The sequence below is a fragment of the Pieris rapae genome, chromosome Z, assembly GCF_905147795.1.
Source record: "Pieris rapae chromosome Z, ilPieRapa1.1, whole genome shotgun sequence".
Classification (NCBI taxonomy): Eukaryota; Metazoa; Arthropoda; class Insecta; order Lepidoptera; family Pieridae; genus Pieris; species Pieris rapae.
In genome coordinates this window covers 7831111-7858253 of record NC_059534.1, presented here as the reverse complement: position 1 = coordinate 7858253, position 27143 = coordinate 7831111, and the positions used below count along the sequence as shown (strand labels likewise).

The 27143-nt window shown below is 32.7% G+C and overlaps 2 protein-coding genes and 1 long non-coding RNA gene across 3 annotated transcripts in view; all 3 read right to left on the bottom strand.

The window, feature by feature from the left end:
* LOC110999962 (dynein axonemal heavy chain 5) overlaps positions 1-6855 on the bottom strand; it is a 40913-nt gene extending 34058 nt beyond the window's left edge. Inside the window, exons 1-4 of the mRNA XM_022269270.2 lie at positions 6784-6855; positions 6579-6716; positions 6032-6303; positions 5188-5291 (exon numbers count right to left, since the gene is read on the bottom strand). Of these exons, the coding sequence (XP_022124962.2) occupies positions 5188-5291; positions 6032-6303; positions 6579-6716; positions 6784-6855 (586 nt within the window). The remainder of the gene's footprint in view (positions 1-5187; positions 5292-6031; positions 6304-6578; positions 6717-6783) is intronic.
* Positions 2600-3383, bottom strand: LOC123690543. Its single transcript, XR_006751169.1, has 2 exons — positions 2812-3383; positions 2600-2694 (listed from the first exon to the last, which is right to left on the bottom strand). It is a non-coding gene; the product is annotated as an uncharacterized LOC123690543 (long non-coding RNA).
* A 7044-nt stretch (positions 6856-13899) lies between the features above and the next one.
* Positions 13900-25956, bottom strand: LOC111000522 (arf-GAP with Rho-GAP domain, ANK repeat and PH domain-containing protein 2). Its single transcript, XM_045634114.1, has 11 exons — positions 24220-25956; positions 23954-24149; positions 22223-22340; positions 20979-21100; positions 20233-20356; positions 19299-19511; positions 19031-19221; positions 18089-18325; positions 17283-17636; positions 16562-16686; positions 13900-16146 (listed from the first exon to the last, which is right to left on the bottom strand). Exons 1-11 carry the CDS (start codon positions 25713-25715, stop codon positions 16014-16016), a joined length of 3309 nt encoding a protein of 1102 aa, XP_045490070.1. The 5' UTR covers positions 25716-25956; the 3' UTR covers positions 13900-16013.
* Between the last annotated feature and the right edge of the window lie 1187 nt (positions 25957-27143).

The window sequence follows — 27143 nt, the reverse complement described above, 5'->3', positions numbered from 1 at the left end:
TGTTCTAGATTTAAACCACAAACTTTTAAGGATTGGCCTTGTGATTTGTTGATGGTCATGGCAAATGCAAGACGTATCGGAAATTGAAGTCTTTTAAATTCAAACGGCATATCGGTTGGGATCATCGGGATCCTCGGAATAAGAACTTCCTCACCTTTGAATTTTCCTATCATTATCGTAGCGTAAATTACATTGTTCTTCAATTTTCTAACCACCAAACGCATACCATTATGTAGTTCAGGTCATCTACATCTTTATTCTTTTTCTTCTTTTTTATCAGTAAGCAATGTAACTCTCATGTTTGTTGTCAGCTGCAGTTTCGTCACATAGCGCCATAGATTTGACGATTTGAGGCAAGCGTTTATTTCGTCGACAGCCGTAGATCTTGGAATTACTGGCAGTATTTGGCGGAAATCGCCAGACAGTAAAATCATTGCTCCTCCAAAACATCTCGATTCATTGCGTAAATCTTTTAATGTTCGGTTAAGTGCTTCCAATGCACGTTTATGCGCCATTGTGCATTCGTCCCAGATGATGATTTTCGATGCCGCTAAAACTTTGGCCATTGCTGAGTGTTTTGCAATATTACACGTTGGTTCTCCAATAGTTTGAAGATTTAACGGTAATTTTAATTCTGAATGAGCCGTACGGCATCCTTCTAACAATGTGGCTGCTATTTCAGAAGAAGCAACTGCAACCGCTATGTTGGATCTCGCCCGAACAGTTGCTAAAACTAATGACATGAGGAATGTCTTGCCAGTTCCACCAAGGGCATCTAGGAAATATAAACCACCATTTTCATCATCGTTTGCCTTCATTAAAGTATCATAAACTTCCTTTTGTTGGTATTTCAACAGGGGTACATTCGTTTGAACTACTAAATCTAATTCCTGGTGATCATATTCACGTTCCCGTTCCAATACTCGATTAAATGCGTCATTCGACAACAACAACAAATAGAAACATTCATCATTCTTTGGATGAACTGTATACATACGACAATACCGAGTTTTATAGTTCTCTTCACTGTTTATACGAATGGGCAATAGCACTATCATTATAATTAAATTGTAAATTGTAAAAATAATTAAACGTATTTATTTAATAGAAATATTTTGAATATTGATTTCTTACAAATATCAAATTGTCATATATACGTCATTACACAGCTGTCATTATACGTCAATTACATAGCTATCATTTGCGTTTTATTATTCCAAGTCTGATTCTTATTTGTTATACCACTTTTTATAGTGACTGACGTTTCATGTCAAGTCCCACGGGAACGCTGTCGAACGGGATAAAAAGTATCCTATGTCCGTCTCCTGGCTCTAAGCTACCTCCATACCAATTTTCACTCAAATCTGTTCTTTCGTTCTTGAGTTATAAGTGGTGTAACTAACACGACTTTCTTTTATATATATAGATTTTAGTACATAGGTTGCTCTTCCCTTAAGTACCTTGTGATACACATTTTTTCATTTTTTGTTTTATTATCAGGCGCAAAAACAAACAACGCTGATGGTCTTCCGACCCGTGAACATGCCACGTATAATTGACCATGGGAAAAACATGAATGTTCTAGATTTAAACCACAAACTTTTAAGGATTGGCCTTGTGATTTGTTGATGGTCATGGCAAATGCAAGACGTATCGGAAATTGAAGTCTTTTAAATTCAAACGGCATATCGGTTGGGATCATCGGGATCCTCGGAATAAGAACTTCCTCACCTTTGAATTTTCCTATCATTATCGTAGCGTAAATTACATTGTTCTTCAATTTTCTAACCACCAAACGCATACCATTATGTAGTTCAGGTCATCTACATCTTTATTCTTTTTCTTCTTTTTTATCAGTAAGCAATGTAACTCTCATGTTTGTTGTCAGCTGCAGTTTCGTCACATAGCGCCATAGATTTGACGATTTGAGGCAAGCGTTTATTTCGTCGACAGCCGTAGATCTTGGAATTACTGGCAGTATTTGGCGGAAATCGCCAGACAGTAAAATCATTGCTCCTCCAAAACATCTCGATTCATTGCGTAAATCTTTTAATGTTCGGTTAAGTGCTTCCAATGCACGTTTATGCGCCATTGTGCATTCGTCCCAGATGATGATTTTCGATGCCGCTAAAACTTTGGCCATTGCTGAGTGTTTTGCAATATTACACGTTGGTTCTCCAATAGTTTGAAGATTTAACGGTAATTTTAATTCTGAATGAGCCGTACGGCATCCTTCTAACAATGTGGCTGCTATTTCAGAAGAAGCAACTGCAACCGCTATGTTGGATCTCGCCCGAACAGTTGCTAAAACTAATGACATGAGGAATGTCTTGCCAGTTCCACCAAGGGCATCTAGGAAATATAAACCACCATTTTCATCATCGTTTGCCTTCATTAAAGTATCATAAACTTCCTTTTGTTGGTATTTCAACAGGGGTACATTCGTTTGAACTACTAAATCTAATTCCTGGTGATCATATTCACGTTCCCGTTCCAATACTCGATTAAATGCGTCATTCGACAACAACAACAAATAGAAACATTCATCATTCTTTGGATGAACTGTATACATACGACAATACCGAGTTTTATAGTTCTCGGTTAAACTTTCCAATATGACCCGTCGATTTTTGAGGTTTTTTTGATGGGAGATGGAAGAGGGGATGGAGAAATACCCCCTGTGTCATTCCCAACCTGCGGAAACCCATAGTTACGGAGATATTCATATTTAAAATTTTAAGGCTAGAATGGTAACAATTTAGAAATGTGTCCCTTAATTTGATAATACTGATTATGTAAGTGTCTCTTTACCTTGAATGGAACACCTCCAAGTTATTTTTTCTGCCGGAGTTCCGTCTAAATATTAATAAAGATTATTTAAACCTGTATAATGTATAGAAATTCGTAAATAAATCGTACATTTTCCATTGCTTATTTTTTTTTATTTTCAATTTATCCCTAATGGGAAAGGCAAAGGACTTTAGCCATACAGATTCCATTAGTTATTAGAGACGTGACATTTTGCATCAAAATCGTTTTTTTAATTTGTCGATAGTTTTTTTAGAATAAAAACTTGAATTTTATTCAAATATAATATAATAATATGATATAAATATTAGTTTTTTATATGTTTATTGATGATTTCAGAAACAGTTCTTGGAAAAAAGAAATTCATATACTAACCTAACCTAACCGAACTAGATAATCATTCGGTTTATGAACGGCTCCGGCGCTACGGAAAACGCAGCCCCTTCACCCTTGCGTACCAAAGCACAGGCATTTCATGCCTGTGCTTTGTTACGGCGGGTGGGGGCTGCTCTTCCTCCGCGCCTCCGATTATTTATATACACTCTAGGGGTAGGGCAGACAAGACCACGTGGATAGTGGGGTGCTCTGATTCGGTGTTGGGTACTTTTAGGTTATTAAATAAAATGTTATTAAAAAAAATATTCATATACTAACCTAACCTAACCGAACTAGATAATAATTCGGGTTTTGAACGGCTCCGATTATTTGTATACACTCTAGGGGTAGGACAGACAAGACAACGTGGATAGTGGGGTGCTTTGATTCGGTGTTGGGTACTTTTAGGTTATTAAATAAAATGTTATTAAAAAAAATATTCATATACTAACCTAACCTAACCGAACTAGATAATAATTCGGTTTTTGAACGGCTCCGATTATTTATATACACTCTAGGGGTAGGACAGACAAGACAACGTGGATAGTGGGGTGCTTTGATTCGGTGTTGGGTACTTTTAGGTTATTAAATAAAATGTTATTAAAAAAAAATATTCATATACTAACCTAACCTAACCGAACTAGATAATAATTAAGTTTTTTGATTACAAATAATTAATTTGATCATAAGTTACAAATAATCTATGGTCCATATTGGAAAGTTATTTTTTTTCATTTCATCGATACGTCAAATTTTTCGAACCCTTCACTAATCGATACGTGAAATGGTTGATGTTTGACATCAGTTATTTGTCAAATTCATATTTCATTGTGTTATGGCGTGTTATGGAATGATATTTGTCCATTTGTATGGAAAGTATAAATAAATATATCTCATGAACCGTAAGTTTCCGCAACTTAATACTTTACAAAACGCTTTCTTATGGTGAGTACTATCTACAAAAAAAATTTGAGCATTCAAATCGACGGGTCATATTGGAAAGTTTATCCTAGTTCTCTTCACTGTTTATACGAATGGGCAATAGCACTATCATTATAATTAAATTGTAAATTGTAAAAATAATTAAACGTATTTATTTAATAGAAATATTTTGAATATTGATTTCTTACAAATATCAAATTGTCATATATACGTCATTACATAGCTGTCATTATACGTCAATTACATAGCTATCATTTGCGTTTTATTATTCCAAGTCTGATTCTTATTTGTTATACCACTTTTTATAGTGACTGACGTTTCATGTCAAGTCCCACGGGAACGCTGTCGAACGGGATAAAAAGTATCCTATGTCCGTCTCCTGGCTCTAAGCTACCTCCATACCAATTTTCACTCAAATCTGTTCTTTCGTTCTTGAGTTATAAGTGGTGTAACTAACACGACTTTCTTTTATATATATAGATATGAATAATTTCAAATCTTTAAAATGAAAATTATCTTATTATTATGGCAGAATAAAGATAGTATAAAGTTCAATCTAATTTTTTATTTTAATTAAATTAAAATTTAATTAAAAAATAATAGACGAACACTACTTTTGCACATGCTTGCTCTTGTGTATGTATTAGTTATCTACTAACTCTGTAAAATTATAAGTTTAATTAGGTCTTTATATGTGTTAATTCCTTAAAAAATAAATTAATCAGACTACAACCTCTTTAGGTCTTGGCCTCAGATTTCTGAATCTCTTTCATGAACAATTTTAAAAGGCAAGTAGATGATCAGCCTCCAGTGCCTGAGACACGTCGTTGACTTTTAGGTCTAAGACATGTCATAATTAAATAAGCTTTTTCAATAAGTATAAGAAATTACATAAACAAACAAATAAAATATACATATCAATTTTAAAACGTTTTAGATGTTTACTTTATTTTTTATGTTTTTATTTAATGAAAGAATTACCTTTGAGAGCACTACAGAATGATCTTAAGCCTGGCAACAATTGGTTCTTAACAATCGGAAATTTAGTCTCGTCTTCGTCACCGTCTGTGCTTGGGTGGGCTAATGCGTTCATATACACGTGCTCCATTACACGTTCTATTGCAGTAACGAGGCCAACTTGTTCGGCATTCAAAATTCCACAGAAACTAAAATATTCACGATATAAATAAAATGAAATACGCACAAAAACTTAAATGGAGATGGGCTGGCCATGTCGCGAGGCTTAAAGACCGAAGATGGACCACAGAAGTGACCTTTTGGAATGGACCTCAAGGTAAAAGAAATCGAGGAAGACCACATACTCGTTGGGATGATGAGATCAAAAAAGTAGCCAGCCCAAACTGGAACAGACTGCACAGGACAGAGACAAATGGGCATCTTTGGAGGAGGCCTTCACCCAATAATGGGGTTCCTACAAATTATATTATTTAAGTATACTAAAATCTAACCAAGCTAGCTAATAATACAATAAAATAATGTAATAGTAAATATTATCTAGTAGTAAATATGATATATATAGTAGCAAATATTATATAAGTAGTATATTAATAACAATGAATAAAATAGTTATAGGTAAATAATATAGAAAATAAATAAAAATAAGATGGTATTAATTTTAATTAGATAAGTAAGCGTTTGGAGATGGGCCAATGTAAAAAGTTATATTTGTAGGAAATAAAAAGGCTTTTTTATTTTTATTCAAATAAAATCTAGTGCTTCCTACCTTTCCTGCTAAAGCTATTGCAAAGAGTACAAGTGACTAATAAAAATTCACTAACTTATTGACTGCTAAGCCCTAAGTACCCTTTCAAATGGTATACTGTATTATTATGGGTGTAATTTAAAAAACCTTCTGCCATCGGTCTGTTATAGTTTAAATACTTACAGATCCTTATGAAATCCTTCCTCTGGTAACTGCTTGCTTACATTAATTCTAAACATATAGATGCAAACACCTGTAAACTTAACATCCCAACCATCGGAAAGAAAAAGCTTCTTCTTCAATGTTATCTGTGGAGGCGGCTGTTTTCCTTGCCCTTGTTGTCTTGGCTTTGTGTTTTCAGGCTGAGGTCGAGTTTCTACTTCCTCCACATCTTGATAATACCATAATAATTTATTTCTCATATGCGGCAGAAATAACTGATTGATGTCATCTAACTGCAAATATAGTTCAATAGAAAACTATGTCAAATGATGATTTATTTATAAAATACAAAACGGTTACATAGATTAATCGCCTTATTGTCAGCGCAATAAGGGAATTTATTGAGTTTGATAACGGTAAGAATGCATTTGCTATCATATTTATAAGTTTTGATAGGTCTTCTAAATAACATATCGTCTAAACGCAAAATAATTTATAATAAATTCAGAACATAGTCTTATAATAATTTTAAACTTTTTATCATTTATCCTAAGAAAACCGTGTTTACCATATTCCCCTCGAAGACATGATCCATTATAGCATGTCTTGGTAATCCAGTGCCGTCTATAAGTAGCTGGAAAGTGAATTCCAGCCGAGGGTCCATTTCCCCCCGTCGAGCTTTTCGTTCGCATTCTTCTCGCCTTTTCTAGAACAAAACATTTTTTAAACAACTTCAGTAGTGGCAATAGAATGTAGCCTATATCATTTAAAACCTGAAGAATATCCATAACATCTTCTTCTTCTTCTTCCTCACTAGAACCAGGTTTTATACCATGAACAAACATTTTTAATTTTTATTTTACGGTTTTTGAATAACGTTTATATAAAATATTGATTTTAACGTTTAAAATATTTCTAGTTCGAGAAGACAACTTCAGTTCAATGTTGTATTGTAACTAAGCTTAGTCAAAACTATTCTAATTTATGTAAATTAACGGACAAGTGACGGGGTGTCATTAGAGGTAGGGAGCAAAAGCTGAGTCGTGTTTATTCACAATACCGAATAAAATACCTAAAGCACGCAAAGCTTGATAAACCGTAATAATGCTATAAACATCTATTTCCTTCGCTGTAAAAATTTGCAAGCGTTTATTTAAGAAACGATTATAGGTTTTAATTTACACTATGTTATTATAAAAAAACGGTGCAATAATAACTTCTAAAAATATTTTACGGTTTAAAATTTTTTTTATAATAATTGTTTAATTTGCTAATGTTAATGCAAAAAAATGTTATTTATAATACATTTTATACACGCAAAATCAATACCAGGACTTAAACTAATCAGAGACTTTTAAGTTTAAGGTTTAGATTTATACAATCTAAAACAAATTACACAAAATTTCATCTCATGTAGGTACATCATATACAGGTTGGTGACTCCAAGTTCAGGTATTACAAATATTTCAGTTAATAAATTAGAAGCGCGCATAATTCTTTTCAAGCCAATAAGCACATTATCCGAATAACATTCGGAATTACTTCTCTATTACTTACGAAGTTACTGATGAACCGGCCCAGCATTGACATATCCATAATTAAATAGATTTTGATTCAAATGGCACTTTTTAAAGTAACGTAATGTAATGAGGTATTGTGGCTTGCAGTAGAAAAATATATTTTTTATATATTTTTTTTATATGAAGGAAGTATATCCACTCGGCGTAACCGAATGGTTGAATGCGTGCAAAAGAAATCTGTGAACTAAGGTTAAAGAAACGCGATACACCACGAAATGAATTCACATTTTATGCTCACATGGCAACTGATAAGGATCTGTCGTGCCTTCGGATGATAAACTAGCATTTGCCACGAATAACCATAAAAAACTTTGAAAAATAGTATCTTTGCCTATTTATTTCCCTTTTCGTAAGCTACAAAAGATAATATTACGCTACACTTCTTTCTATGGCAAAACTTTGTTATTTCCTCATTTCCTATACATTCTATTTTCTTTGCTGTTATATCATCTGTTTTATGACAAATTTGAGGAACGGGTGACGCGCCAGGCTTAATTCATCGTAAGTTATCTAAATCTTGGCACTTATTTGGATCCCAATACTTTTGATTAGCACATTATTTTTATGTGAAGAATATGAGTTTAACAATCTGTTTCTAGACAAATATGAAAAAGAAAATCATTATTTCTAATGATCACACATTGTATACCATAAAACATATTTATAGTTGTTGGATAGTAAAATTAAGTAAATTAAAGTCAGTAATCACTACACTCAGCACTAAATCAGCGTACACTATGCAGTATAGTATTTTTTTTGATTCTGTTATTTTACTATACATAGTTTATTCTCATTGAATAGTTCCACAAATCTTATTTTTCATTATTTTTTACCATAGAGCAGACGAAAAATAAACTGCTTAAATATAAATCTTTCCGCCGAATTCGATTTTGTTTCGTTTGAAGTAGAGACTCTTGCGCCGTGGGGATTCAAGTGCACGGGCTCTAATTAAATATTTAAGTTGGTGCCTGGTTGAGCTTATGGTTTTCCCGCTCAACAAATTGTCGCAATACAGCGAGCTAACAGCGTTAAAAGTAAAATGCCTCAGGGACCGAACTTTTTAAATTAGTTTTAATTAATTAATTTTTAATACTAATGTAATCTCTTACTCATAAAACATTTACCTCAATTTTTTCTGATTTATTCATAAACATACTAAATAGCTTCAAATGCCTTTGTTTAATGTATATATCGCTTTGCAAAGAAACAGCGAAACTTATGTTTTTAGCTAATTTAGGTGAAAATAATTTTATATATTGATTTTTATAGCCAAGTATTCGATCAACCTTCAGGGCCTCACACATCAATAATAATTATTAATATACGCTATTAAAATGATTTTTTTCAATATGTTATGTTAGATAAAGGATAATACGAATTGTAGCATAGTCAATGGTATTATAATGCGATATTCGATTATGTTCGGATAATTAAATTAGAATTTCATTATGTTTTCTAATATTATATTTAACAATTAACAAACACTGTTTACATAAAACAGTTCCATTGTATAATTTATATTTTGTGATAATAATCGATATCGACAGTAGGTGGCATAAATCGGATGGTGGCAAAAAAAATAGGATGAAAAAAAGCTTGAAGAGGTCGGACAGGGCCACAGCTTAGAGTTAATTGTGCATATTATTATTTATTGTACTAATAAATAGTAGTCATTAAGTTTATACTAATGAGGGTGTTAGTTTTTTCACTTATTACTAATTATATTACGCGAAATGTTATCATTGTTATACTTTAATAAACTATATCGATTTATTGTTATTTGTAAAAAGTCTTGTTATTATTATATAAGTTAAGTCATTCGCATTTGCTTCAACAGTATTAATGAAAAACCACCTAACTCTACATTCGAATGTATATCAATTGTTATAATAAAAAAATCAGTTTATTTATCAGATATTTCAAAAATTACTTGATATTTCTTAGCATATTTTTGACGAACATAATACATATGCATAAATAATATATGTACCTGCACAACTTCCGAATCAACCATTTCAATGCACAACTCATATAATTTTACAAGAAGAAATCCGTATTATTTCCGTGTTCGGCACATGTATAGCTCCGCGTATTTTTTGACTGACTCGCAGTTGATTCGTGTCATTTGTATGACAAACCCCAAAATTGCTTATACATAAAGTGTACTAGTACTACTTTTATAGATGCTTATCATGTTTTTGACGTAAGATTTGTATGGAAAAATGCCGTGATCGTAGGCTATGTAATAAAACATAAAACCCACATTGGTAAATACATGATATGAACGAGCATATATTACTTATGCTAAACCCGAGCAAAATCTATTTTATTAAATAAAATATTATAATGAGAATCCTTCATCCTAATACCGCTTAAAATATACTTACAACGAAGTATCGCGTTTACACATTCGTCATGCCCACTTCCCTGCTCACTACGGCTGAATGTTAAAGCGGCAGAAGAGTATGTGGATGTACTAGGTGTAACTAGATTATTTATTTGTTGTCCTTACTGTTTCATAGTAAATAACCTGTATTAGTTTGTAGACGGATCAAACTAAACTTATACATTTTATCAATTTAACACTTATTAGTTATCTGTGCAATTGTATCATTATTTTCTTCTATCAGTTTAAATACTATTTGTAAAAAGTTTTTATGTCTTAAGACCGAGGACAATTAAATATGTGTAAGACTCCTCAATCGTGACCATCGTCTTATTAAATTAATCCGTAAAGATTACTTAGGTAGAGTAATGTAAGTCGTATTGTTGGTATAATTTACTTTGTTGTTTTCATAACTTTTAAATCAATATTAAAGGTAACTCAGGATAAATGAAATTTTAATGATATCTTTCTCTCGAACGGAGATCATGGATCTCCACTTCGGTCCTGACATACCTTTCTCACTTCTTCCACTTTCATGACAATCACCATGCATGCTCGGATTTGCTCCAGGTATGTATGACATGGTCCACCCGATCTGAATATTTTCGGTTTATATACCCTACTCGTAACCCGATTTAGCCTTTCCATATAAGACAATAAGACGAATGTGAATTAATATGCAATCCGACTTAGATTACATTAACACTTTTATAAGTAAGTAGGTATCCAATCCTTCAATTTTTATGGAAGATATGTACTACTTATAACATTTCTATTTGTCTCTTGACCGAAAACGTTGGTTTAAAATTTTTACATAGGTAAAAATGTGTTATGATAAAATTGACATCAATAATTTAAAGGAAATTATATTATATTTCTTCGTTTTACAAAAGGTCGACCACGCAAAAGATGGGAGGACGAACTGAAACTAACAGCAGGCTACAACTGGAGAAGATTCGCAAAAGATAGGGAACAGTGGAAAGGGTTAGAGGAGGCCTTTGCCAAGAGGCACACCGAACTCCGAGATATACTGGAGTGAAAATATATATACATGACTTTCGAACAATTTTCGGGATAAAAAGGCTATATTATTATTATTCTATTTGCCATGTTTTGGAATATAAAATAATAATTGATGAAGTTGCTTGGATAAGAATTTAAGTGGCCCATTCGGCTGTTTCAGTAGGCAGTAGTAGTAGCCTCAACATCATATCCTGAGAGAAGTGTATATTAATTTCCATCATACCTCAGTGTTGTCTTCTTCATCATCCATATAATCATATTTAATAAATGCATAACGGAGTTGATTCTCGAACAGTTGTCTCGCTTCGGACTTTTCTTGCTTGCTCAATTTATCCATACTAATTAACACTATATAATTGACACTTCTTACTATGAAATGGTAAGAGATACTATTTTTTAAATTTGTGTACGGTAACAACAACCCCTTAACACCATAGAACAGTGTGAAGCTATCGATAAAACAAGGTGTGAACGGCACGTAGTTAAGTTATATACAATCACTCTATGGCTAGTTAACTTATATAAGAGTATGTTGAAGCTACCACACTCGTTGGAACGATACATAGAAATATCAGAATATTTCCTATGAATTCTTTTAGATAGCGGTATCAATTTCATATGTTTCGCAATGGCAATATCTTGTTCGTTTTATTACACTATGCTTTCATTATGTAGTATGATAAAAGCACCATACTATTTACATACGGTCTCATATGTTAAAGTAAGCAATCTTGATAACTGTACTACTCGTACATCCAACAAACATATATTTTATCGACGAAGACTGACTTGCAAATTGTCATCTAAAGAATAGAATACATAATAGATGTGAAACAATATTTTAGTATTAAATGTATATTAATACTTAACATAAATCAGGCCATTGCAGTCTACATTTTTCTCAATCTTTTTCAGAAAGTAAATATAATTTATAAAAGTTAAGATTTGTAGACATAGCAATAAAAATAACATAAATAAACCAATTATGAACTATATATTACGACCACAATTAATTAGAAGAACTTTGAGTGATGAAGATTTTTATTCGTACCTATTTTAGAGGACAAGTATACGGCATACGATTCAGGTGCGTTCCACTTGTTTCATGTGTTCTATTTTACATGTATTTTTTATTTTATTTTTGTATGTGCTGAGCCAGAAGGCTCGCGACTGCTTTGCCGCATGGTACCTATGTACATAATATGTGTTCGAAATCAAATAGTGCACCTTCACATATTACTAGTTGTACAGCGCGGTTTCACGTGTGATGTACTTAACATATTTCATAAGGCACAAATAAGTACCTACTTTGAATTATTACACTACTCTAAGCGCCAGTATCCTGATCCAACACATTCATCCTTGCACTCCACAAATGGGAGCATACTTGAAAACTATGACATTTATTAAATACAAGAGGAAATTTTATTCAAAATCGTTTAAAAACATACCGATGATATCGACCAAAATCATAGATCCGGCGGGTACAATTATTACGATTATCGGTTTTGAGTAGAGTGAAATACAAGTTGTCCCTTCGATGTCCTTGTATTAGATGTTGATTGCATATATTTTGTTTTTAACATAACAGCCCGGCAGTGTTCTCTGTTGTCTAGTAGCTACAGCCTGAGGCTCTCGTAGATCGTAGGTTGATCCCCGGTTGTGCACTAATCGATTTTGTCTATGTGTGCATTTAACATTCGCTCGTATGGTACGGTGACGGTGTATGTCAGGTACAGAAGGTTTGAACAACTACTTGCCTATTAATATAAAATATAAATGATACTTAGACCTAAAAGGTAGCATGGCGCTGGTACCACATTTGTTAAACTTTAAAATAATAAATATAATGGTAAATCTGAAAGGATTTTTTCATTCTCACAACGAAGAAATCACCATTATCAAGTATTGCACTTGCATATTGCTATTTCTATATTTTTATGGGTCTACGATAATTAGAAAACATCAAGCCGATTGTGAACTTGGAAACATTACCCCGTAATAAATTAATGTAAGAATAATTATTAACTTCTTTATATCTTGTAAAGAAATTGTTAAAAGTTATTCTCTTATATACGGCGAAGATATAACTGTTGAGAACTGCTTGCTAATTGCTATAAGCATGCCAACGTAGAGTAATCGAAAAGTTAGACGGATACTTAATCATTGTTTATTAGCTTCAATGGGCTTAATGTCTGAAGAAGACAAAAGAGTTTAGAAAATTACCGTCTCAAAAATACGGTTATTAGAATATGCGGATGCCCTAAAAGACAGTTTAGTTTTATCCCTAAAATAGCGTTGTAGTTCATGTAAAAAACCAGTAACTTCATGAAACAACTATGACGTTATTCCTATTGCAGGTTCCATTTGCCACACTATCATTAAGCATTTCATTTGTATAACGGCAACGGTATAAAAGATAGACTGTACAAACCCTATTAATTTCTTCCTCGGAAATCATATTGGAGCTATTAACTTCTTTAGGCATCACAAATTGTTCTCGTCACGAAAATTTAATTAGTACATGTCAAGATTTGTTTAAAGCAATTAGCTGTGATCGAAAGTCAGCCGATGTTATTCGGAGGTAAAAAACAACTGATGTACATTACGTGATCGGTTTATTAAAAAGAAAAAGAAAGTAAACTGAAATTAGAAGTAATATGGTTTATTAATGTTAAAAGTAATTTGTTGAATGTTAGACTTAAGTCGGGTGGCGTGCGGTCACGATCGTCGCTGGTACGAATTGGTACCATCGATATTATGCTAACCTAAAATACTCAGTCTTTGTGACCTATTTTAAACGTACTTACTACGATTTGAGTCAACACATATCTGTACTGAATTGGGGCCAGGTAATGAAATAAAATAATCTTATTTGTATATAATGTATAATTCGAAAATCAATAATTTATCAAAATCAATTTATGTATACCCATATTATTATATACATAATAAACACATTGAATACAACAATATTCATTATGCAACGTGTACGAGATTAAAAAAATATATTGTAAATAGTAAAGTACATATTTTTGGGACATTAAACATTTCAGTTACATTGGAAACTTTTTAGAAGAAATCTATATCCATGAACAGTGGACATTACATTACAGTTAAAAAGGCACTTAGCGATGAATATTTGCCAATCTTAAATATTTCGATTTTATGTACAGATTCGAGGAATAACATATTTCAACAAGTCAATCTTTAAAATTTTCCGTAATTTTTATAATACTTAAACCTATTAAAATATATTAATAATAATATAAATGGTAAAATATATCTTCTATAGAAAACATTCTTATATTTTTTTTATACACGGTTAATAGTATTTCCATGAACATTTTTGGAACTTGGATCACAGGAATGTAGATTTGTGCGTCATAAAAATACCACCGTTTCACAAAACTTATGATAACACTTGTCATTATGTATTCAGTATCCTTGCCGTCTGCCATGCAATCTTATTATTTCGCGGACCACTCGTAGGATGGTTATTTCATATGTCATATTATCATTCATTAAAGTTTAATTATATATCATTTGTTTCTATCGTTAACGGATGTAAGTCTCAAAAAAATTTAATGCTTTGTATGCTCAAGAAGATTGGACCGAAGAACACTTTTTTAACGGAATGAAGTTAAAAAGTGTTTTTCTTTAAATGTGTAATAGTTATGTTAATAACAAACAATACTAAGATTGGACCATTTCAAAAATGTAAATCTACGATCGATTACATGACTTATATAAACTAAGGTTTAAACCTTAAGTTAACATTTATTTCTTATCAATATATATATATCTTATGTTCAATATATTCAATATATGTTCCTTATACCAAGCGCTATATTCAATGCATTGACGTAACATTTAAAATTACACAAATTATTGATGCGTTCTTCGAGCAAGACGAAGGCGGAAAGGTAAACATTTTAATCCATTTAAAACGAAATGCAGCATCGTTCTTAAGTCTTAGGCTCAGCACGAACACGCTATCATAAATTCGTAACTCGTGAAAACTATTAAACTAGTTCTTAACATAGCAAAATTAAGTTTGACAGTCTCGTATTATAACAGTTAATAGAAGTTCAATTAGAAGAATCAAGGCCAATTTTGCATTGTTATTTAAGCCTAATTCAAATATTCTAAAAAAAAAACCAAATTGGCAAGGATCAGTCAGATAAAATATATTAGAAACACACATTCAAGTAAAAATATTTAACTTGCCTAAAATCCACGAGTATTAATTCATACGACTCTGAATGCTGATGTAGCTGCAATAGACTTTAAATTCAGAAAACTGTTCAATAAGGAGACAGTACATTATCTAACTAAAAAACTATTTATATTATAACTAACATCTAAACTTAGTTTTAGAAGCACTTCATTTATCTTTAAAATACATTACATTTTCTTTCTTAGGACATGTCATATTCATTAAAGACATCAAAATAGCGATATTAATTTTGAGTAGCATTGGTAAAAAAATATTACCTCTTTACGTTGTGGTCACATGGTTCTTCAATATCAACTAAATTTTAATAACCTATTTTGAAACGCATCAGCGAATAAATATAAATTATGACAAATTTTCTACGTTTTTCACGATGTTGTTGTTATTGTGTTAATGTTGTTGCGTGTTTGTTGTTGTTGTTGTTACTGTTGTTGTTGTTCCGTGCAGGAAACATTTTTCGAGAAAGTATATCATGTATTCCGTCTTTCACTTTTGCTTAACGTGTGACGAGGAGCATAATGCAATGGTTGTAATGAAAAATTGACAGTAAAGAGTGACGGAGAGTTTATTGCCAGTTCTCGTTGGTCCTTTATTTGAGAACTAGCAATAAATGTAAATTTAGAAGCATTATATCAAATAAAGTGGGTAACTTCATAGTATACGTTATTTTAATTTTGATTTACAACAACAAAACGTTATATCCCAGCAAATAACTTCGCAAGTCGTTATAGGTATTTCCTTTCTTTCTAAATCTGGTCCTGTAATGTTCCGATACCATTAAGTGATGACAAGCCGCGGTGTAGGAAGTACATCGGTGTGTTCAGCGTGCATTAACGCCGTCATCCATTTTACTTGATCTTCAGTTACCGCGCCCGCTATAGTCACACCAAACCACGGGCGATCTTTCGACCTGCAATAAAGTTATAAATAAACGGATATATTCAGAGAATTCGCCATTTTGTTTAATAGATACCGAACAGTATTGGCATATTTTTAATTAGACGTAGACAACAGACGTTAACTGTGTTGCCAGTTTTTGATGTAATAAAAATACTGTTTTGACAATGTGAATAATAACTCCTGAATTAATGAAATTGCCTCGATTGTCTATTGAATAGTTAGTGTGCCGAATTGCTAAACCGATATCGAGTACGGGGTTCGAATTTTAGATGTCCTTTGTACATACCAACGAGTTATCGACGACTATGTTCCAAAAGTATGTACCTTTATTTTTAATATGGCTACATTATTTTACAAAAAGAAAACAAAAAGTGCAAACTTAAATAACAATTCAAATTTTAAATAATAAAAAAATATAAACTAACCTTTTCTGTTTATTCCTTTTTGGTATGAACGTGATGGCCCATCGAGATTGAGGATTACGTTTAGGTTCGTGGCCGATGTACCATAAAATATCTTTCACCGGCCATTCTTCAATTTTGTGTGACCCCTGTGTGAATATTTAAATGATTTAAAAAATATACAAAAAAAAGTTTATTCTTGCTTTTTTTGTTGTGAATTAGATGACTATTGGGTTTTACCATCAGTAGTTTCGCACAAACAATTCATTTATAGATTTCGGTTTCGTATACAAAAATTGTTTTGAAACATATTAAAATATCTATGAAAGTAATTTGAATTTAATATATTTCAAGAAGCATATGAAGCTTCACTTTATTAAAAAAAATCAGTGGCGCTACAACCTCTTTGGGTCCTGGCCTCAGATTTCTGAATCTGTTTCATGATCATTTTAAATCTAATAGGCAAGTAGGTGATCAGCCTCCAGTGCCTGACATACGTCGTCGACTTTTTGGGTATAAGACATGTCGGTTTCCTCACGATATTTTCCTTCACCGTTCGAGCAAATGTTAAATGTGCACATAGAAAGAAACTCCATTGTTGCACAGCCGGGGATCGAACCTACGACCTCAGGTATGAGAGTCGCAAGCTGAAGCCACTAGGCCAACACTGCTCTCACAATATTATGATTTGACATAAAACGTGGCATTATGAAGCTAGCTTCATAGACTATATTTAATAACCAACCTGTTTATCCTTGAAATAGCACAACTTTGTATGATTACACTCAAACATGTGCGATTTAAATGTTTTGTTTGCCTCATTCGCGACTCTAAGCTCTCCGCAAACCACCGCTGTATTCTTAACAGCCATATCGTGCAACAAATTATTATTTTTAATTATTAAATAATTCTCTTTTCGGTCCTCTTCGTCCCAATAGCTCCACCGCAGAACGACATCTAGAACCACTTCGTCTTTGTGTACTATTCTTCTCATCGATTCATTGCAAATAACTTCTTCGATCATCAATAAATGTGATTCCTTTTGCGCTTTTTCGCAAAGCTCTATGCAAACGTCGGCGCATGTTTTGTTTGGTGTTAGCTGTGAAATTTAAAAATTAGTGTGTTTTTAAAAGCTAACTGGGGAGGTATCTTAAAATTCAAATTTACTTAGCTAGGAAGTTAAATTCAAAATAAAGCAATTCTTAATATGGGGCCGTTCATAAAATACGTCACACTGAAATCAGCTTTTTTTGACACCCTCCCCTCCCATTGTCACGCTGTGTCACACTTTTTGTGACCCCCCCTAGAAATATTTCATGTAATAAACGGCGAACGTCACGCTGCCCTATACCCCCCCTCCCCCCTTGTCACATCTTGTCACACTCGGCCAGACCCCTCCTCCCCCCTTGTCACATCTTGTCACACTCGGCCAGACCCCTCCTCCCCCCTTGTCACATCTTGTCACACTCGGCCAGACCCCTCCCCCCCCTTGTATGCGAACGTATTTTATGAACGGCCCCTATGGTTTAAACCAGTCACAAAAGTTATTACCGCGATTTGGTAGCACGTGTTTCTGTCATTCACATAGATCCACGCCCGCAAATCTCCGGCTGCTTTGGGCGGCGCCGGCGCAGTATTACTTAATACTCGCATGAGAACGCGGCGTATGGCCGCTTCGCGTCGGGTTTCGGTTTCAGTCGGCTCCCATATCTCCTCATAATTTGCTATTAGATCCCGGACCACATATTGCTCCTTGGCTGACCATGCCGTTTGGAGGGTCTGACTTGTCTGAAAATACGCCGTACCGTTACATAATATACTATATTGTTTTGATCTGGTAAAGACATCGGAAAGATAAAGGAAAATGAGCATTCCCAAAACAACTTATAAGCCCACTTAACTTTGAGTAATGACAATCTTACAGTTTCGGAGAGCAAAATCCTACATTTTGAAACTTATCATTTATATCACTTACTTTTAAGATCACATATTTAGTTTGAAAGCATTCTCTTATAAGTAGTTATGCAGGATATTATGTAAAAAGGTGTACAAATAGTTTGTATTGTCATTTTTGTTTTTTTAGCCTTGAGCATAACAATTAAATCTTACTAAATGTAAATAACGTGGGCAAACCTTTTTTAGACGTCTACTAAAGTATTAGCTTAGTACAAGCTTTATTTGATTATTAACAGAAAATTATTGTCTCTCGTAAATATAACACTACAGTAGAAAGAACAAAATCATAAAATGTAAAATATTGAAATAAAATCGAAAGCACGCGAAACGTCGCTTAAATTTAAAATTATATTTAAATAATTATAAGATACAATAATACATAACTTCAATCCGTTAAAAAAGTGTTTTTCTTTAAATGTGTAAAAGTTATGTCAATAAAAGACAATACTATATATTTTTTTAATAAATCGGTCTAAATTTCTCCCTAACCTATCCATCTCTTTAGAAATTACTTTTGGTATTACATAGCGTACTTACCAAAGCTGCCGGCATGATGGTAGGTGCCCAAACTGAGGCCAGATTTTCAGCATTCATTTTGTTTGCGTGCGACATTGTATTTAAGAAATGCAAATGCGCGAACAATTTCCTTGCCGTATTGCGAGCGACGAGAGGCAAGGAGAACATCACTTTTCTATATTCAATGTTTCGTTCGTGTTTCTCCTTGATTTCTAAAAATTTCATAAACTAGAATTATAGAGAGATATATTAAATATAGAAAGATTCCGTTTAGAGTATAAACACTTACCAAGAGCTAAAATTAAAACTTCATGTTTGTCTTGCGGAATTAGCGATTCTGGGAGATCTCGAAAGAATCGTTTTAATACACCGGCAACATCGTGCTCTGAATGCTGACCGGGACTCAAAACCACTGACCACGTGTCACGCCTGAACCGTCCGAGTAATTCCGACAGCACTGAACTACTGCCCGCCCTCCGGTATATACCTTCTGATAGACTTCCTGCAAAGAAAACGATAGCTTTGTAGGTAAAACGTGGTATATACGAAATCCATACAGTACTGTACTTCACAACCTAATATTATATATTATTTATTTATTGAAATTAAATAATATACACAATTTTCAAACAATTATGGTATACACAAAAGCCAACAACGGAATACACATTCAAACATATACATAAAGCTACGAAAATGATCTAATAATGAGCGTCTGAAAGCACTTGACTTAAGTGATTTAGGAAGTAGGCGATTAAGAGGAAATCTCGTTGAATCCTATAAAATCCTCACTGGCCACTTTAATGTTCCAGGAATTGAGAATCTCTTTATTTTAAGTGAAAATACACATTTGAGGGGTAGTTATTTAATACTTAAAACCACTTAACATAACACAAATTCCCTAAAAAACTTTCTCCCAAACCGGGTAGTGGCCGACTGAAATAGTGCACCATAATTGAACCCATTGCACCCTTTTAAAAATAGATTGGATATTTTCTCCAAATCTCAAAAAACGCGCGCATTTATATACATAATAATAATAATTTAAATAATAAATAGGGCGGCATTACACTGTAAGGAAAAAAATAAGCAAGATACAAGACTAAGACTACATAACAAGAGTGGAACAGAACAAAGCAATGATTGAGTTTGATTTTGTGTTTGAATAGCTTAGAAATTTTCATCCATTATTAAAAGGAAATACATTCTTACTCCAAACTCACCGTGGGCATAAATAAAACTAATGCACTTGTCGACTATTGCCGGAACGTCATCCTTGGTAAGCTGCTGATGATGTAAATACGCCCCGTTATTATGAGCTGCTAACTTGATCATATACCTCCAACTCTAAAATAATAAATTCAAAGAATTAATTTAAAATAATAACAGTGTATTATCACGTTAATTTTTTTTAAATTTTTCAAGCAAATATTTTTTAAATTTTTAAGCCATCATGATGTATAATAATAATGTATATATTAATAAACCGAATGGTCAGGTATACATCCTTCCTCGGTGTTTTATAAAGCGCTAAGAAGGCCAAAATACCGTACTGTACCGTACCGTAAGCATACTTAAATCTAGTTTCAAAAGCTATTATATTTTTAAAGAAAAACACTTTTTAACGGATTATAGTTATGTATTATTGTATTTAAACTTATAATTATTTGTACATAATTTTAAATTTAAACCGACGTTTCGCGTGCTTTACAGCGTGCGTGGTCACGGTGACTGAAGACAAAGGTGTTAAATGTCAAAAAGTATTACAGCTGCAGAAAGTGTTGTGTTATCTGTATTTATTTCCCCGGAGTTGGTATCGACTAAAAGATGTAGGGTTTTTGCAGAAATTGCTCACGGTGTCCTCCATTTTCGCGGATTATATTATTTTCCTATACATATGTTGATAATATAATAGCTAGGATTTAGCCAACTGCACCGAACTAGACTTTAAAAAGCCAGAAAAAATTACCTTAAGATCTTTTTCGTGTTGGAATCTCAAATATACGGTTGCATGTGGACAGTCGAGTAGAAGATTTGGGCTACCGTCCGATACACACTTTTGTTTTGTTTCTTCATCTGCATCTTGGTTCACTGGAATAATACAAGAATGACTAATATTCGTTTATAAAAAATAGTAGTTTCTGTTGACCGAAAAATTTCGGTTTTAATGAGATTTAGATAATGATATGTTTAGAAGTAACTTTTTCTTGGGATTAATACATATTGCTAATTTTAAATGTAATGCAAATAAATCTAAAAGGGAATGTACGCGACACAAATATCAGATGGCATTTTTGTTAAACGACCGATCGTACAACTAATCGGAGCTATCATTTTAAGGTAAGTGGAAAAAAGCGTTATTTATTATATATGAAAATAGTACAGTTAATTTTAATGTTTTACAAAGTATTTTAATAGGCTAAGGGTAAATGCTTGCTGCATTTATTGTGCGAAGTAGAAACTAAACACGCCCGTGGTTCAAGCGACGACCTCCAGGTTAATAATCTCTCATTAACAATAATGCCAAAACTGCTCCTTATAGATAACTATTATATTTAACTTGTACAGGCTTTGGACAGTGATAGTAACTCTGATGGGTCATCAATGAGTCACTGTAACACGAGATATGCTCTAAATAAACAAATGCATTCAACATTAATGATACATGAGCTGAAACAAACGGGATACTTATTCCAAGAAAGTAATGACACATACAATTCATAAACATATATAACGAGTTTGTATTTTATATATTCGCAGATACCCAATACATAATAAAAAATGCCCACGGCGTCTAACTATATGAACCCGATAAAATTTAAAAAACCTGATTTTTGTAGGGTCACATTTATGTAAATTGACTGTAACGATTATGTTAGAAGATGACGTATATAATCATGCTAAAATAAACAAATATTTGATGTATTGCATTGCCAATTTTCGAAAGTATTACAAGTTTTGACTTATACAGTGGTTGTTCCTTATAACGCATTACAAGGACGCAACTTTGGACAGCCTGAAACGTTTAATATTTTGTAAAACTTAGGCATTGCCAGGCAAAAAAATCCATACATAAAAAATGTTTTCTGCTGCAAGCATTATTTACTATCTGCCCGGAAACATATAGCATAAGTATAGTTAGCTAGTGGTAGCGATAAACTTGGTACAAATATATAACACCAGATCTATACACACATAGTTGTTATAACTTACCAACACATCTCGTCTTCCTAAGGTCTACCGTACAAAGGGTCTCGGGAGTAGTATAGTAGACGAGGACTCGTCTCACCAGCATAAGCCACGCTCCACGCCATTCTCCAGTAACCCCTTCCTGTAATATGTATTATTTATAAAACTTAGACTATAAAATATTAGAATGTATTGAAGGTATTTTTATCAATTTAGCATTTAACTTTCAATAATGTATTTTAGGAATAGAATATTTTTGATATAAGGCCCTATATTTATCGACAAATTAACTATTACTTATTATATACCTATATAAACTTAATTAATTGGTGATTATCAATTTAAAACTGCATATTCTTGAAATAAAGCTAGGTAGGTAAGTAAAACAAAAAAAAACAAGACATTAATGGTCTTCTTTACATGTTACAACTTAGTGAAAAAACGCATCGCATCGCATCGTGGCATATAAATGTACCTACTTGAATGTAGTAAAAAAATATGCATAAGAAAAGTCTTACTCGAGAAATTTCTAGAAATTTCTCCATATTTAGAGCGCAAAGCGTTTCTGCAATAAATTTAATACAGACATTTGAATTTAGTAGTATTCTTATAATATAGAAATATAAATAAATAAATCATTAGATACGTGATAAGTACAAAAAAAAAATATTCTGACAACACAATTTATCTAAACGCGCGTGCTCTTATCTTATTAATAGTTCGTTATCTAAAACACAGTAAAGTAATTGGGAAAGCTACTAAAATATGAAAATACCTAATTAAACATCTTTAGCGATTTATTGACTGCCTGGTTAGCGCAAGAGTTTAGTTCAGAAGTCAGTTTTTGCAGGAAGTGTTTAATTTTTATTTATAATTTTCTGAAAAAATCAAATAAAACAGTAGGTAAAATGTGTCCTTGACTTTATAATTTACATCTATACCAAATTATATAGCATACATAGTTATATTGCTATACAATAAATGTACACAGACTTGATGTGAGTCACTTATGAATAAATGTATAGGCCTCTGCTATATCGCTATAATCGCTGCCTTTAAATAAATACATGTTTAATATGTAAATAACTGTATATGACATTGTTTAGATAAAGTATTATAAAAGTCTGCAATTTTTATTCGCAAGGGCATAAATAAAATCCTATGTAGATAAGAATATTCGCTAGGCCAATACATGATAATTTATGATAAACATGTCTGTGTATACAGTTTAATAAATACAAGAACAAGAATGTTGTTTATAAAAGTCAACATAAACATTTTAATACAAGGTATAGGTTGTATCAAATATTAATGTCTTAAGCTAAGTATGATATCATCAGTTATGACTAAAAATATTTCTTTACAGTCTAGGTAATTTCTCAAGAGGGTAAATTTTACAATGAAGGGGTGGCAAGATTGTTTTACATAACTTTTTGGCTCTTTTGTGGGTTGCGACATAAAAATAGTTGAGAAACGATAATCTAGGTTATGACCATTGTCAGCTTTCTATTGACATCAACACAATCTAATGTTTTAAAAGGGCTTCTATGTTAAATGCTTTGAACATAGGAATATACTAAATTATATTAATAATTGTTTAAGAACTTTTGCTATTATGGGTTGATTGACATCAAACAGTATGTGATCTGAAATGTGTTGTATGACCCCATGTATTTTTATGCAGTACATCTTAATCTACTACCTAGTTTTCAGCAAGCATATTTAGGGAACATTTAACCCAGGAATTGATCTTACCTTCATATAACACCATCCACATCGTGTGAACTCTGATGTATATTTGGTAGGGAATCCATTAGTGAGATGTTCAGATAGTTTTTGTCCCCAATTCCTTCTTTCCGAAGCACTTCCACAGCCAAAGAGCACTTTACGTGGTGAACTCTTAACACCCATTGAAATTGTCAACTCAAAGCAGTATGAGTTATTTGTGGTGCTAGAAAGTCAAAACTCAATTACCTCTTTTTATATCAATTATTTCAATATTACAATATTTTTTTACTTACCTAGATGATAATGGTAATACAATTTGAACTGAATTAATACTGTCTAAAGTGTAAACTTCTTTTACTATTGAGTTAGTTGGATCAGAATAACACATCAATTTGTGATCAGATAAAACACAGTATCTACTACAAGATTGGGAGTTCTTGAACAAATCTTCAACTGTTCCAGAAATGACTTTATTCAGTGTTCCACTGTAGTAAGGTACAACTAAGGGATTAATTGCCGGCCGTTCCACTTTCTCAACTTTGACTACAGGTTGTTTCAAGCTTTTATTTAACACATTATCGAATTTTAGCATGTTTGAAAATCTTTGCATTACAGAACTTCCTGTTTTTGTATCTTCAACAACATCTGAACTTGAACAATCCTTGCCAACATACCAATTTGAATTATTATCTCTTACACTAGGTGATAAAGTAGGTTTTTCAGCAGTTTCACCAACAGCAAGACTGTCAAATCTTTCTGGTGGTGTTGGGGGATTGAAATAATCACTTTCAACAAAGTCAAATGTATCATCGACCCCAACATCATTTGAAACAATTGTACCATAAGTATCCCCAATCAGAAATGACTCCAACAATAGTAATTCATTACTAACACCATCATACTTCTTAGGCTGTGCTGTAAAATTTAGGGGATCAAATTCATATATAGTGCTGTTACTTGGCCTATCAATAGATTCTGAATTATCTTTTGGAGATAACGGTAATGTCCAGTTCTCATACAGGGAATTTTGTCTCATGATTTCTATGTTCTCTTTCTTTTTTCTTCTTCCTGGTACTTCCGGTGCTGATTTAACACTAATAAAACTATTAGCTCTAGATGGTTTTGGAGTATCATATGTCATATCTGATTCTAAAACAGAAGTGGAGTCATTTTGATCATATTTAATATTGTCATTGGAAATACTCCCACTATCTGTTATAGAATCTGAATTACAAGAAACAAGTGACAGGTTATCTACCTGTGAGCTTGATGATTGATATTTTTCAGATGGTCCAGCTTCCGGTGATATCTTTTTTTGTTCTAAAAGTGGTGAATAAAATTGAATGTTGTCAAAAAATGAAACATCAGCTGCTGGCATTGAAACACATCTTTGAGCATCTTCACTGTGATCTGTGCCTAGTTTTTTTGTGCGACGAATCTTGAGACCAGCTGTTTTTGTCGTTTCTATGACAGACTTTGTAACGGATGCTCTCACAGCCTTTGATGTGCTTATTGTTTTCTCTAATGTATCCTTAGCAAATTTAGAACCATCCATAAAGGATTTCTCAAGTTTTTCATTTGCAAATTTTGCTGAATTTGTAACTTTTTGTGCAACATCTTCTGTTATTTGTTTTGATACAGTACCTATAGAACGCAAAACTTCAGATGCTGTGACTCTTTCATTAGTTGCAGGTACCTTGGTACGAGGTAACGGTACTGGCCTCTTCAATGAATCATTCTGTGAGAAACCTGAAGACCGTGGTTTTGGAACGGGCGGTGTATTCATCATAATGGAATTTTAAACTACAAAGAAATGACAGCCTGACGAGCCATATAAGTCAAATAAAAACAAACACTGCTGCAATAATTAAACAAATACGATGTTGACTCACTAATGAAAAATCATTCTTACGTATTTTGTAAATAATAATCCTTCCAAGAAAGCAAAGACGGCAGGATTTTGAGCTCATAAATAATTAATAGAACCAAATCACTGAAGTTTGAACATAATAAAAAACAGACGAGAATATCAAAGAGTATAGATTTTTTAAAGAGTATAGTAAATACCTCGGCAAGACAACAGATTGACACAGCGTCAATATAGTGCACAGACTCGTAAGAATATAATTTATTTTAATCTCGAACAATGAGTACTGAGAGCCAAGATATTAGATGGCGAGCATAGATAAGAGAAAATATATCACAAGCGCAACAGCAAAAACTTAAGATACGGTACATATTCTAACTAGGTAGTTTATTTATTTTGTACTTCTAGAGCTAACACAAAATACATATAATAGCAAACAAATACACCGAGAACATAGCCACAGATGGAATACAATATGATACATTATAACAAAAAGATTTACAAAAGGGAACAAACAAACAAAGTATTTAATACAATTAACTAACTGATTAAATTTAATTAAAGTTGGCGATAATTTAAGGATATGGATATGATGATTTGCTCATGTTTTGACAGGAATTAAAGTTCGGATCAATTCCACAAAATTTTCTTAACAAATTAACCACCTATATTGCTGCGTTTTTCAGCTTCAGGGGTTTGAATATGTAATGAAACCAATACTCACACATTTGCTCGTGTCTCAGTGCCCTGGATGTCTGCTTTATTTATGTTCTTTATAAACAACGAGTCAGATACAACACGAGCAAGTGATAGAAAAGTGTGCTGCGCTAGAATGGTGGCAGGCTATTTTTCTGCGACCGTTCGCAGGGTTTTAAAGGAACACCATAGGTCTGCCAAGCGTGTATTTCATATATATTTTTTAATTATAAAACTCTGAAAATTCATATCTTGAAAAGTAAACAGTACCCTTGTCTATCTCTATAATTATTTCATTTTGACATAGTTTCCAATCATTAGCCATAAATTCAGACACTAGCAAGTAATACAGTTGGTATATGTTTATTTTACATTTTTACGGGGCTACCGAGACGTGGTCCTTTATTTTCCTTATCGTATAATTATTATTGTGACTAATAAACTAAACTAAAGCTAGCTAGCTAATATAAATAATTGCGATCTCGCTGTTAAAGTCTTTATATCTAAATTTGTTAGGCAGTAAGAAAATTAACTATGCCCAAAGGAACTCCACAAAAATAAAAGAGAATAAAAGATGCAAGTTTATTTATTATTATTTCAGAAATTAATCACAATTGTAAAATGGTTACAAAGGCCTAACATGTGACGTTGTAC